Source organism: Alnus glutinosa, chromosome 5 (assembly GCF_958979055.1).
Source record: "Alnus glutinosa chromosome 5, dhAlnGlut1.1, whole genome shotgun sequence".
NCBI lineage: Eukaryota > Viridiplantae > Streptophyta > Magnoliopsida > Fagales > Betulaceae > Alnus > Alnus glutinosa.
In genome coordinates this window covers 33,121,093-33,135,999 of record NC_084890.1, presented here as the reverse complement: position 1 = coordinate 33,135,999, position 14,907 = coordinate 33,121,093, and the positions used below count along the sequence as shown (strand labels likewise).

Genomic DNA, 14,907 nt, shown 5'->3' with positions numbered 1-14,907 from the left:
ATATTTAAATGTATGAAAATTCAATTAAAGATTGTAAATATGTAAAAAAGAGAATAATCAAATATTATTCTTCATAATTGATTCATTTGATTTGAATGAGCCAATGGCTTGTGGTGGTCCTGGCCTGCTAGCAAATGTTGAAAAATGAAGACCAATTGTTTTTAACAGTATTTTTTACCAATTTAAAAAATTAGGCCCAAATTATGAAGGCCCCATTGGATCAATGGATTTGGCCCTATTTGAAGAATGTTAACCGATTAACCGACCGTATACCGACCGCCTTAACCGAACCGCCTTTCGACCGCCTACCGACCGACTTAACCGCATATGCCGACTTAACCGAACTTCTCGAAAATATTCTTAGTCGGTTAGATGTTGGTGAATTAACCGACTTAACCGATCCGTTCGGTTAATCAAACCGACTTAACCGACTTAACCCTCTACCGAACCGCCGCCCACCCCTATAAGTAGGGCCATATCATAAATATGAATTTTTTGGATGGAAAGCCAACATAAATGTCGATTGAAAAACATGAGTTACCTAGAGAGTTAATTTTTGAAATTGGAAGCTCAAAGACTAGATTGAAATCCAACAAAAATTCAGGTATTAGGTATAAATTTTCAAATTTTTTTACTTTATCATGCTATCCAATAAAGGAAGAATTCAGTATAATTGCTTGGCAAATCTTGTGGGGTTGTTATGCTCGATCTGTCTAACGACCTTTGAAATGCTTGTGAGCACTGTAATTTCCTATTTGTAATTCAAATTATCAAAATAGATCAGTAACGAGTACTCTCTGAAGTAATCATCTGAGTGCCAAATGCTTCGGCCTCAAGGCCACTGAAGCCAAACATTAGTTTAACAACCAAATATCAAGATCATACACCTACTTCACCCATATAAACTGTAACTATCATCAAGAGAAGGTGAGTTCAAGATACTATTAAAAAACAATCAACAGAAATTATCCAATTTTAAAAGAGGATGATTTCTGCCTTGCACAAAGTTTACAATGTATACATAGTGCAAACCGCATGTGTTCGTGCATAGTTAAGATTCAATAAAAGCACCAAAAACAAGAGAAAAACATAGTGCACTGCAGAGAGACGCAAACCTAAATACAAGCTATCCCGTTTAAAAGACCGGGATCTAACTGTGTCCTACAAGTCCTTTGGAGACCTATGCCTACCAATATCCAGATAACTGTACAATCATAAAATCTTAGCTAAAGGCTAAAAGGCCCGGGCAAAACCTACCAACCATACCACAGAGAGACACAGAGAAATCCTATAACGTAAGGCTTCAATAACCTTCACAAGTAGATCCCATTGCCATTGCCATTGCCATTGCCATTGCCATTGCTATAAACACCATCAGGCAACGCATTGGTGGCCTTAGTTGCACTTCCATTTTGGTATGCTTTGATTTTTGCGGTATGATTGCCTACTCCATTTGGGATATTCCTTTGGCTCCCATTGTCTAAAAAGACGGCATCCAACTCCCTGCATGCTGCTGCTGCTGCTGCTACAAGTCCTAAATTTGATATGAGAATGATATCATTTCAGAACTTTGATTCGCATTAGAAAACTAACAGCCAGAGGACTGTTCAAGCAGAACAAGTAGTTATGACATCTACTTCAGCCTCAACTACTCAAGAAGTAAATGCACAATAGACTGAGCAATGCTAAGGAAGAATATAAGGATAATCTCCGTACTAGTTTTCACAAAGAATCTTGAAATTGTCAACATAAACTTGCTATAAAGGGGTCTTCCAAATTTTGCTCAAATAAAAAAGCATAACTATATTTTCTGTATTTATATTTGAATTGTGAATAGAATTTCAGGTACAAACCACTAAAGAGATTCTTTTTTCTTTTTTTCTTTTTTCTTTTTTTAATGATAAACTCATTATATATCGTCCAAAATATAATTACATAGCAGTTTGGATGTCGCCATTTCTTATTTGTCTGCTATAAGATGGCACAAGAAGTCATCATGCATAACATCAAAAACCCTTTTCAAATCAAAACACAAAAAATACTTCTCAAAACACTTAGCAAAGGTGGCGCGTGAAGGTGCGTCCCGTTAGCTTCTAGTTTCAGATCGCCTTTTTCTCCTTTCCTTTTCTTTGTTTCGCAAGGCCTGTTTGTTTCTCGTTTTGTCCTTCTGAGTTCATCTTTCGTCATGCGGCTTTCAAAGCTCGACGATTGACGCCAATCATGGAGCTCAGATTTGTCGTGGAAGAGAAGGATTTTTTTCTTCTCGGCGAAGTCTAGCTCATCAGTGCTTCGCTTGGAGGAAAAAAAGAAGACTTTCTCAGGGGTGGTGGTTTTGGGCTCACTGTGTTCTCCTTGGTTGGTGTCCACGGTGAAGGAGGCGCTGAAGTCGCCAGGGGTTGAGGACTTTGTTAAGTCTTTTCGTAAGGATTCGAAGGTGTTGATTGTTCGTAGAGGTGGAAATCAGGCAGGTAGGTTTATGGAGGTGGCCTCTTTCGCAATTGGTGGCTGAAAATGGTTCATTTGGCTCCCTGAGGATAGAGATGGGAGCGGTTGGAGGCAGGTTGCAGGTGAGCTTAGCAAGATGGTGGCGTTTCTAGAGTCAGCGTTTGGGTCGATGGTGGATGCAGTGGGTTCTTCGGATGGGAAGAAATTGCAAACGTCCTCCGGTGGGCATTCTTTTGGGGTTAGCCCTGAGAAGGGTGGGTTGGGTTCGTCTTACGCGAAGGTGGTGCGTGGGGCAGTTACTTCTTCTGGTAAGATCTCGGCTTCGCCGAGGTCGATGGCGGAGGTGCGCAAGTTGGATCTGATGCCGATGTCACTGTTTAGAGACGAAGAGAATCTGAGAGAGGCAGTTCAACTGCTTTGATTTGGAGGAAAAGCCACCAGTTTTAATGGAGAAGAAATCGAGGAACCGGTGTCTTGGAGGCGGAGGCAAGGGTAGGAAGATGAGAAGCCTCCGGTTTCCTAGATTCTGGAAGAATCTTCTTGATTTTCTTCGACCGTGGCCCAAATCTTTGGGCTGGGATTGAAGCCCATTCGCTCCTTAGGTGTGAAGTGTGCTCGGATTGGGTTTGAGCCCATTCGGAAAAAGGCTAGAGGATCGGTTACGCGTTCTTCTGCAGTTTTGGAAGCCGATTTGGGTTCGGATCCGGGCACCAAGTCTCCTCCTTTTCGCTTTCCAGTTTCTTCTGTGGCTTCATCGGTGCTCCCTCCTGTTGATATGGTGATGAGTGGCAGAAGAGGAAGGGAGCAGGGCTGGTTTTGGGTGCTGGCTCCGGATGAGGTGGGCTCGCCGGAAGGCAGGGTTCCTCCAATTTCTTTCGTTGAAGAATCCACGCCCAAGACTCTAATTCAATATAAACGCAAATTGCGGAAGCCGAAGTTGGTTGCAGGTCAAGGAGATCATGATGATGTGGGTTTTCTCAGGCAGGGGTTTCTCAAGTCGAGTTCGTCCCACCTTTTTAGCTCGGTGCCTGATGCCCCTTCGGTGGTTGAGGTTGCGGGTGGTGTCCAGCCTTTCTCCGCTTTGGAATGGTCTATGGTTTGCTCTACAGTGGGGTTTGGGATAAAGGGGCAAGAGGATAAGACTGTGGCTTACCTCTCTGCCCTTGAGGAGGAGCATATGCGGGAGGATAAGCTTGAGGGGTGTGAGTATTAGGGGCTTGGGAGCTGGTTTGTTTTGTGGGTTGTTGTTTGGGGAGGGTCGGTAGTGCGGTTTTTGTTTCTTATATACTCCGCGTGTACTAGGGGTATAAAATTTGCACGCACTAATTAAAAAAAAGAAGTCATCATGCATCACATAAATGACAGATAGATAGCTTTCACGACAACCAAAGAGGAAGTTTTCTTATGCAAGAATGCCTAAAATTGGGCTGGATAGGGACAAGCCTGGCCTAGCTCAACCTGACGCCCGACTAGCTTATATTATGCATTATAAATTGCAGTACCAAATCTTAAATTTATAAAAATAGAGTATTGAGTACGTCATTGTTCTGTGGGATAAGAAGTTAAACAAGCAGTATATACTTGGCAGGGTTAACTCCATCGATCAGTAGACCACTAAAGCCAGGTTTTAACAATGCAATCGCCCAAAACTAAAGGTGCATGGATTGGAGAAAATCTTTCCCTGATCCTGGCTCAAATAGACACTGATTTTCAAAGCACTCCCTCACTTACACCTGATATTTCTTAAATTACTTTTAATGATCAACCTTTAATACATACACTCATTATGCTTTATGTTTTTCTGACATAAATGATATTTCCAGTAGTGCACCTAATCTAGACACGTGTGAAGTAATACCTAGACACAGCAGGGCCCTCTGAAATTCATAATGTGTCAAGATATGTTACTTTTTCGTACAAATTTTGCTTGGCCTGAACCAAATCTATTATCGATGGACGTGTCCATCAAAGCAAGAGAGGAATACATTCTCAACTGTGAACTGATTAACCTAGATATTTGCAGAATACGCTTCACTGATTACATATGTATTTCAAATTGAATGGTAACCCATTTAGGACACTAATGTTATCTGGACAGGTACTTTACCCAAGGGAATTTAGATCAAGCGAAATGGACACTTTGGCAGTTGTGCTACGTTTTTATATCCCAGGATTCGAATATGAGAAAAATTATCGATTTGCTTTCAGAATTTTCAAGCTAGTAATTTCATGTAGGTGTCTTTTACAATAAGATAGCACGGTATCTTTAAGCGTCAGAAATTTGATATGTATTTTATACAATTGTGTAACAACATGGGGAATCATGCAGGTATTTGAAGATTGTTTTAGATAAAGCCTTTTGCTCTTAAATGCAAGATACAAATTTGTTTCTGTTGATACAACGTGCAATGCATTTGACATACAAGGGCAGGGGTGTTTTTTTTTCTCACTTTCATAGTGCTAAATAGCAAATCATGAGTGTTATATTTAACAGAGAGCATAACATCTGCAGAAAAAACACTCTTATACTCGGTGTCTCCTATGCAGAAGAAAGGATATTTTGTGTACTAAAGAGGGGTTCTAGATGCTATGAAATTTCTATGTTTCCACTCTCCCCAGATCTTGCTTTATGCACTAATTATTAAGCTCGGAGTAGTGCCACAGATTTAGTTCCGCCAGGGTATTGCACGCTAATATCAAGCTGGAGCTTGTGCTTTGGCCAAACAAAACCAGAAAGTGGCGAAGCATTCTCTTTAGTGTTAACAGCCCTAGTAAATTCTATGGCAGCTTACACATGATCCTAGATAAACATATTAGAAGCAAGGATAGCAACTGTCAAGAATCCCAACCAAAAAACTAAGGCCTTGTTTGGTAAGAGAGTGTGAGTTGGGGGTAATAATAAGAAGTGATAGATGTGATATAGGCCCTGTTTAATAAACCCCTCCCCACCCTTTTCCCCCCATTTTTCACAGTTTACTGTCAGTATGGGTATAACACAAAGCTGAAATGGTTGGCTTCTTGAAGAGCCAATGTTGGCTCAATTCCAATTTTACCCCCAACCCAATGGGGTAATGGCACTGTGCTGTGCATGATGTTTTGCAAGGGGGTAGTGTTTGCTGATGGGGTAAAATAGGAAATCAGTACACGTTAGAAGCTAGAAATTTCAGTCTTCTTTCAAACTCGTACTGACAGGCATAGGGGGAAAGGTAGGGAAAGGGGGGGGAGGGGAGGGGGAAGAGATTTACTAAACAGGGCCATAAAGTAAAAAGAATTTGTATGAAAAAGTGAAAGTTTTGTATTGTAGTGAAATTTTTTTATTTAAATAATAAGAAAAAATTATTGATGTGATATAAAGTTAGAATGTTTTGAGGTTGATTGTTTTTAGGAAAAGTGAAGAGGAGGGAGAGTTTTTCTCTCCCTTGCCAAACAAGCCCTACATGTACGTAATATCAGTGTATACATCAGATGAATAAAATAGGTCTCAATTCATGTAACAAATATATGACCAAAAAACATGGAGTGGATAATTTAGTATAAGCGAGACAGGTACCTAAAAATAAAGGAGAAGGTTTTCCTGGCCTTGATTTAAATTCAGGATGAAATTGAACACCAATAAAGTATGGATGATTTGGTAGCTCGATAATCTGTAACATCAGCATACCAAATATTAACATAAGAAGCACCACAAATGTACAAATCACTAAAGTCAAAAGGTAGGAGCTCAATAACTTTGTGACTGACGAGTATACCTCCATGCGTCGACCAGATTCATCTTTGCCAGCAAAAGAGAGACCAGCTTTTTCAAGGCATGCTACCATATCAGGATTCACCTGCATGATAAAGAATTATCCCCTGCCAAAGTAGCTTGTTAAAATAAAATTCTGTACATGTTAATCCCACAAACCTCATATCTATGCCGATGTCTCTCATCAATGAAGCTTTTACTTCCATATCTGACATTAATGCATAGCATGAGGGTTAGTCAACCTGACACCTTTCATTCAGCAAACTAGCCATCTATAAATAAACTCAGAACCTCTAAATCTTCTCATCTCATTCCCAGTAGAATTATGTAACCGGTGAATTTTGTCATCAGTATACGAGCACATATATTAAATATTTGGACATTGCAATGAGCACAAGATATATATATATATACACATATGTGTGTCTGTGCGCGCGCGCGTCTCTATATCTGTATATAAAAGAACCTATATTCTAAATTTAGTAGCAGCTCCTCCTATTAAATCAATATTTTTCTGCATTATAGCCCCAATATAAATTTCTTCTTTGAGCAACAACCCTGAAGTTGAACACTTAAATATTTTTTTCACACAATTAATAAATCTTACTCTTTAAATTAACATTTTTTTAAAGTTTCTCATCACTAGTTAACTTTATTTATATACATGTAGACATCTCTTTTTAAAAGCAATACTTACAGTTTTGCAGATTTGCAGTCGATAACCTGGAAGTATGTTCTCCTTGATCCAAGACGCATGGTGCCTCCCATATGTGTTTTTGAGCCCTGCTTATGATACCAAGATCAGAATTGGTACACACACACACACACACAACACATGTTTAGTTCACAGTTTTAATCACCAAATTAAAGGCTGAATCTCTCTATCTCTCTCTCTCTCTTATTTAACAATGTGTTCTCTAATAAGCCCAACACTAGATGAATCAGGCTTAACCTTATTTCTATATTTTCTTTAAAAGCATAAAACAGTTTTCTGTCATCAAATAGAACTCGAAAGGCACAGAGTATAAACCTCAGGCATAAGTATAACACAGGGATTCCGGGTATTGGGATCAAATTCAGTGCTGTTAGCATCTTGCAGACCAATAACAGATCGTGCAAACTCAATGACGGCAATTTGCATTCCTAAACAAATGCCAAGAAATGGAACCCTGTTTTCTCGAGCATACTTTGCTGCAAGAATTTTCCCCTGCACTCCTCTGTCACCAAACCCTCCTGGAACAAGAATACCATCTGCACCCTGAAGATAAAGTCTAGTCAGAGACTAAACAGAGAAATTTACCATAACTTAAGAAAGGAGACACCTGGGGCATGTTTAAAGTAGTATCAGCTGGTTAATCCAAGGCCATCAAAAAAACAAACCTTCAACAACTTCCAGGCAGCTTTATAAGCATCAGGATTCTGCAACAAGAATTTTGAGTCATGTTGTGAGATAACGTAAAAATTAAGAACATATAAAATGTTGGAACAGAAAATTAAAAATAACCTCTTTTGCAGTTGCATCTTCAAGGTCGGAAGCTGGAACCCAATCTACAAAGAGTTTCTTGCGGTGGAAAACAGAAGCATGCACAAGAGCCTGTAGAGAGATTACATCTTAATTATATAGCCCACAGCATACTTGTGTGTCCATTCAAGCTATACGAATATGCATTTCATATCTTATGGAAATGAACTTAAAACAAAATACCAGAATAAAGAACAAAAGAATGACATCACAACCAAAACTACGTACCTAATTGGACTAAATATTTTCCAAGAATCAGTCTTATTAATTATTTCCCAAAAATTACTCGTACTGCTTCATTTTCATTTGGTAGAGTTATTTTGTTTACAGGCTCTTGTCTGAACACAATAATGACTGTCAACCTGATCCACATATTCATTCTCCTAGAGTGGAACCTTTTTGTGAAAAATATAATCCTTAAAGTCAAAAAATTAAAATGAATTACAAATAAGGCAAAATACCATTGACATAAACTAGATGCATGCAGTCTGATATAGTGGTTAGACAAAATCACTCATGTTGACTCGGGAACACAGTTACAGGTGGAGCTGCAGCATCCACACCGGTAGAACTAGATAGTGATGATACGGTTTTGTGGCACATGCGGCTTGAGCATTTATGCAAGTGTGGTATGTTTGAGCTTCACAAGTGGAATTTGTTGAAAGGTGTAAAGTCATGTAAATTGAAATTCTGCAAGTACTGTGTGTATAGGAAGCAATGAAGAGTTAGTTTTAAGGTAACTTCTCATACAAGCAAAGGCGTTCTCGACTATATTCATTTAGATGTTTGGAGACCGGCAGAATCTTCAAACGGAAGTACATATTGTTTTGTTAGTTTTATTGATGATTGTTGAAGAAATGTTTGGGTTTATTTTATGAAGCACAAGTCAGAGGAAAGCACAGGGACACTGAATTCTTGGATATCTGCAAAACAGAAGGAACTACTTGTCACTTCATAGTTAAAGGGACTCCACAACAGAACGGAGTTGCTGAAATGATAAATAGAACATTGCCGGTAAAGGTGAGATGCATGAGCTTGAATGCAGGATTGCCAAAGAGTTTCTGGGCTGAGTGAGTTAATTATGCATGCTTCATTACCAACCAATCTCCATATGTAGCAATTGATTTCAATGTTCCAAAAGAAGTATGGTCAGGTAAACCGGTTGTAAATTTCTTGTTTGGAAACTAGTGTAAGGGCTATAGGCTATGGGATCCAATTTCAAAGAAGAAAATTGTTAGCAATTTAGTGTTTGATGAGGCCGATATGCTAGGGATAATATGAGGATGAAGCATCAATTGACAACCAGAAAGAGAAACAAGTCATGGAGGTGGAGTTTGATAACCAGAGTTCACCCACAAATAAAAGCGATGATGAAAAGTTTTTAAGAGAGTCATAGCACCAAGTAGAGCCTTATTTTTTTAGCAAAAGACAAAGAGAAACGTAATTGAAATGCATCGGAGAGGTATGGATTTGAGAATATAGTTTCTTTTGACTTAATAGCTAGTAGTAGAGATTCATCATTTGTTTAGAATGATATACCAAAAGAGGCGGAGTTACTAACCGACAATAAAACTTGGGAGCCAGTAGAATTGCCCAAAGGAAAGAAGGTTACATGGTGCAAATTGGTCAATAGGAAGACAAAGTTAGCGAAGAAGATTTGCCACCAGCACAAGTGGTAGAGAAAGTGTGGTGTTATGTCTAAACCAGGTCTTATGCTCAAGTTTGAGAAAGGCTTACACTTCCCTAGGGGCTTTGGCGGAGACATCTTGAGGAAATTCATATTGTTGTGACATAATGGGATTCAAGTCAAGGTGTAGATTTGTTGACGTAAGATGTGAGTTACCCATCATGTTGGTGGGGCTCGACAATAATTATTCCTTCTTGGAAAAGGGGAGGACTACCAACTGACTTTCATTCCTTATTGAAGTTGGTTTTGTATTTTGGTTTTGGCCGACTTTGCCCCTTATAAAAACGTGTTTTGGCTCTGTATTTTGGTGTGTGTGAAGAGCAATTGTAGTTTTCTCTTTTTGTGGGTTTTGAGGCGCCACACAGAGAGACAAAAAGACAGAGAACTAAAACTTTAATCTCTCATTTTTGGTTGCACCACACATTGAGAGAAAAAAACAAAGTCTTCGTTTGTCCCAACAAAAGAGAAGTTTGTATTTTCATTTCTCTTTAGTTTTCTCCTTTGAGGAATAATTTTTTTTGAGTGACAGTGGGATTTGGGTGTATTAGGACTTTGATTCTTTAGTGATTTCTTCTTCACTATGGTGTCTTCCATCTTTGATAGTGAATTTCTTCGTGATCGCCTCCACCTGTTGACATACCTCACATTGAGAAAACCACGTAAATTTTGATGTTCTTGAGTGATTGTTTTGTCTTATTTACTGTAGTTGTGGTCTTTTGCACAACAACTTCTAAGATTTTCACAGAGCTCTTTCCATATAAGATTTTGCAACATCCCAGGCTGCAAGACTATGGGCATCAAATCTAAGTGATCTATGAAGATAATGACAAATAAGATCAGAGACAAAATGCATCATTAAGAATCTCCTGTTCTGGAGAAAATCTGCGAATTGGCCAGTCACATTGTTTCTACTTCATTAGGTGATATACCTCCCAGGTATTCATGTTAATTCGAGAGCTCTCAGAAGTGTCATTTCATTCTTATGCTGCATCCTGCTCTAAGGGTTTCCTGGACCATGGCTAATCCCTGTGTCATCAGTGTTCAACAAATAGCCATCCATGATTTGACAAATTATTTCGTAGAAAAAATAATATAATTAAAAACCTGATGCCAAGAGAACCTCGATGTGCTTTCTTTTCTTTTCCTTTTTCCCCTTTCATTCTTTCTTTAACTCAACCTGGACTTCTCGTGGCATCATGATATACCTTTCACCAAACTTGGTCCTCCCAAGAAGGGTGCTACATTCTTATAGAAGCTTAAAAAGCCTCATGGTATAGTAATGTGTCCTTTGATATTCTTTTGAGTTTATATAATATTTGTATAGTTTATAGCTGAATTCAGTCAGTAAAGGAATCAGATTTGTCAATAACTGGCTTCTTAACCTACTGTGACTCAGATGCTGCAGATGATCAAACTATCCTTATCCTTGGATAAACAAAATAGAACAATGCCAGCATAGATTGAAATACCATCTCATGTTATCCATCACCATACCTCCAACTTTCCAAGACATGATTCAAATGTTAGTAGTAGTAAAAATCAAGGACAACAATTTAGAAAGTAAATGGACCCCAGTTGGAAACGTTTTTAGCAACTATCTCTAATAATTACATTATCAACACATGAAACTTCCAGCTGAAATAATGATTTAGAGTTAAGAAGTGATAGCTAATTGCACCTTCAGTACCGAGAGATAGGAATCTGAAAGGCCTGTATACTTCCCAACCATGGCAATATGGACCTGTCAATTAGTTGACATATAGAAATCAAGTGCTACCAAGAAGTAAAAGGAATTCTTGAATGCTAGTAGACTAACCGGATCATGCAACTTGTCGCAGATTGCAGCCCTAGAAGTCCATTCCTCTAATGCAGGCTCCCCAGCTTCACTGCCATTGTGTAGAACATTGCATAAGGATGCTAGATACTGAAAATGAAATCACATGATGCACATGCCTGTACATTCTAGCTCCAAACTAAAAAATAATAATAATTAAGAACTGAGCTCATCGGACAAACCCCTGAAGGTTCAGCACTTTCAAGATTGCTTCATGTGCCTTCTGATCCTAATTCAGAAGAAAAAAACATACCCACACACTAATTGTAAGAAATGGTAACTATATATCAGTAGTTATATTCCGAAAAATGCTGAACTACTACTTACTCTTAAAAGCAAAGGAATATGCCAGATGTTGGGTACATCATAGAGAGTGATGACATTTTCTGCCTGGAAAACATGTGATTTCAGTAAGAATCTTGAAAAAGAGATAATATGCATCTCAACTTATATGCACATAAAAACTGTCATTAAAATACCGTGACATGGCAAAACTGAGAGAGTTTCACTTTTACGTTCTGGTCAAGTGCCTGTCAACACATTCCATTCAATACCTTAAGCAAAATTGATAAACTAAAAATACAAAGATAGAATAAGAGTGCGTTTGTGTGCGCGCATGTGAACACGTGTGTAAGAGAGAAAGAGAGTGAGAGACCATTGTACTGCGACAAGCTAAGATATGTGGTGTCAAACCCAGGCCTCTTAGTCCCCGAACACTGTGCTGGGTTGGTTTTGTTTTCTGAACATTATAACATAATTCACATTGTTTATTAAACTGACCAAGTAAAAAAAAAAATTCTGACAAACGAGAAAGATTCACACAGACACTAAATCATATGCCATATAGGATGCGCACCAACATGAAATTCTTAAGTTACCTGTTCTCCAACACAATTTAAAACAGGCACAAGGCTGACATGAATCAAGCAAAAGTTTCCAGTCCCTAAAATAAGAAGTATTCATCAAAAGATGTCATTTAATTATAAGATCTAAAAGATCAGTCAGGACAATTTTGTCATATGAAGTTGCATATACAATATCCTTACCTACACGGTATGAGAATTGCCCTAATGCCTCAATAAATGGCATGGATTCAATGTCTCCTGCATCATGGCAAGTTATTTTAACCCTTAAAAACAGAGAACAAGCTTGTGCTCCCACAGGTAAAGTACGCAGTTGTTAGAATACCTATAGTTCCACCCAATTCTATGACACAAACATCGGCTGGACCTGCCTTCCCATCCACTGGTATCATTGCCACACGCTCAATCCAGTCTTGAATGGCATCTGTGATGTGAGGGACAACCTACAGAACAGAGGAATATAAACAGAATTATGGCCTATACATGTAAGTTAGGCTAAGAGCAATATAATTAAAAAAAAAAATGGATTTATTAGTAGGGGGAAGAAAAAACCTGCACAGTTTTCCCCAGATAATCTCCCCTTCTCTCCTTATCAATAACGGACTGCCAGACAAGAAAAAAAAAGAGAACTAATAACTTCAGTGGCAGGGTTTTATGATGTTCAGAACCTCAAGTAGCAAGCAACATATAATGTACATATGGAGATGTGCATTTTAACCAACTTGCCTGGTAAATCTTTCCAGTAGTAATATTATTATCGCGTGTCAACTTGATATCAAGGAATCGCTCATAATTCCCAAGGTCCAGGTCCACCTTTGAACACAAAAGAAAATCATGTTTCACACTGTTATATCTCCCATGTTTTTTGAAACCTTGACCATTTAGCCCTGATTTACATTTTTGATTTTATCTTTTGTTCAAAAAAATAGCATGCTTAGCTAATATTTCAATAATTATTTGTACAAAAGATATAGGATAGTGTACACATTTGATAACGATACTTTTATATGCCGTTGCAGTTAATCAAAAACAAGGATGAGATTTATCCAGTGAAGTTCACTCCAATTTAGTGGAACATCCAAATCGCCTACCACTATACCTACTTAAAAAGTACTGACATTTCTTCATCGTCATACAATCCATTTATAGCAGAAAGGGGGGCCAACCTTTCAAGAATTTAGGCCCCATCAGAGAGTGTAAGAATATTATTGACACAGCTTACATACAACAAAAGTAACAGAAAAAGAACACAAAAAAATGAATGTTTTATACCTCACCGCCATCATCTAACACGAAAACTTCCCCGTGCTCAAAAGGGGACATTGTTCCAGCATCGGTGTTCAAGTAAGGATCTGAATTACAAAAGAAGAGCGGAACCGACACCTATATTAAAACGTTAAAGAAGAAAAGAAAAATAGACAGGGCAACCATATCAAAGAGTTTAAGAGAAGAAGATGCCCAGTAATGAAACATAACGGACGTATTTGTGGGAATGGGATATTGCCAATTTATACTCCATTAGAGAAGCCCAGAAAAACAAACAAGTGAAACATTCATGAATTCAATGAAAATAACTAAATGGAATTTTAACAAACTTGTAAGAGATATTTTTATGAACAGGACGTGTACATTATGAATCCTATCACTTCTTTTGACTGAAAAGTAAAAGAAAAATAAGAAGCTCTCAGAAGAACTTTAAGGACAAGATACCGAGTTAATTCCTAAAGGTAAAAATCTGACGATGAAGTTTCAAGAAATTTTTTACAGAAAAAAAGGGGGAAATGAAGCTATTTTGTCAAGAAAAAAAAAAAAAAAAAAGAGAGAGAGAGAGAGAGAGAGAGAGAGAGAGAGGAAAGCAGAAGAGTGTATCCGTTTTGCATCTAGTAAAAAAAAAAAAAGGCATGGCTGACCTGTTCTTGAACTAAAAGACTATGAAAAAGAAACAACAGTGTTGATGCATAAAGGTAAAGATTCAAAGAAGAAGCAGAGACCAATTTTGATGGAAGTAATGCGAAGTCCACAGGCCTTGAGAAGCAGACCAATACTGCTGGCGGTGACCCCTTTCCCCAGACCGCTAACTACTCCACCCGTCACCAATACGTACTTCATTTTTCGTTTTCTTATCTTGTTTTAGATTGCACCTAGCTATGAAAGAAAAAAAAACCAACCATTTATAATGAGAGAACAGAACAAGAACAGAACAGAACAGAACAGGCATTTCGTATCATTAACAACCACTGACACAAAAATAAGGAAGAAAAAAATGATGGGAACCTTGGTTACGCTGTTTAACTAAAACCAACCAGCCAACTGAAGCGGTTCTAGAGCAAAAGCTGGCATGTTTATCTTGTACGACTAGCCAAATACTTTGGGTCTTTGAACGTTATGCTCTCTCTCTCTCTCTCTCCCGTCGTCCAACAACAAAGGTGGCAAGGTGCAAAGAGCATGAGAAACAAATACACCAACCAAAAGGAGTCTGATAGAAACGGATGAAGTGAGAATGGGAGAAACCAAAGGAATGAGTTTGAAATTGCTCGGTATCAGTCAGTTTATATACCCAGCCAGCCATGCCATCCCAACCCAAAGCCAGACCCAGAATTATTAAAAAACACAAATGTAAAAAGGATCTCCCCTTTTTCCCTTCGCAGTAAGATATACTTGCTCAAAAAAAAAAAATTTAAAAATTAAAAAAAAAAAAAAAAAAAAAAAAAAAAAGGTAACTCTAAGATATATGTAATCCATGTATTAAATAATTAAATAAATAAATAACGCCAACTGCGAGCGCTGTGACAAATTGCTTGGCTGACCGCA

The 14,907-nt window shown here is 38.2% G+C and overlaps 1 protein-coding gene across 1 annotated transcript; it reads right to left on the bottom strand.

Annotated features, from left to right (window-relative positions):
* Nucleotides 1–912: 912 nt before the first annotated feature.
* LOC133869368 (uncharacterized) lies at nt 913–14,686 on the bottom strand. The gene is made up of 22 exons (XM_062306344.1): nt 14,371–14,686; nt 14,088–14,241; nt 13,369–13,448; nt 12,823–12,909; nt 12,649–12,699; nt 12,422–12,539; nt 12,280–12,336; nt 12,112–12,176; nt 11,889–11,972; nt 11,713–11,763; nt 11,561–11,623; nt 11,416–11,462; nt 11,216–11,285; nt 11,078–11,140; nt 7,695–7,784; nt 7,571–7,609; nt 7,221–7,448; nt 6,888–6,973; nt 6,350–6,398; nt 6,195–6,275; nt 5,996–6,089; nt 913–1,534 (listed from the first exon to the last, which is right to left on the bottom strand). The coding sequence occupies exons 2-22, from the start codon at nt 14,203–14,205 to the stop codon at nt 1,314–1,316; spliced, it is 1,842 nt and encodes a 613-aa protein (XP_062162328.1). The 5' UTR covers nt 14,206–14,241; nt 14,371–14,686; the 3' UTR covers nt 913–1,313.
* Between the last annotated feature and the right edge of the window lie 221 nt (nt 14,687–14,907).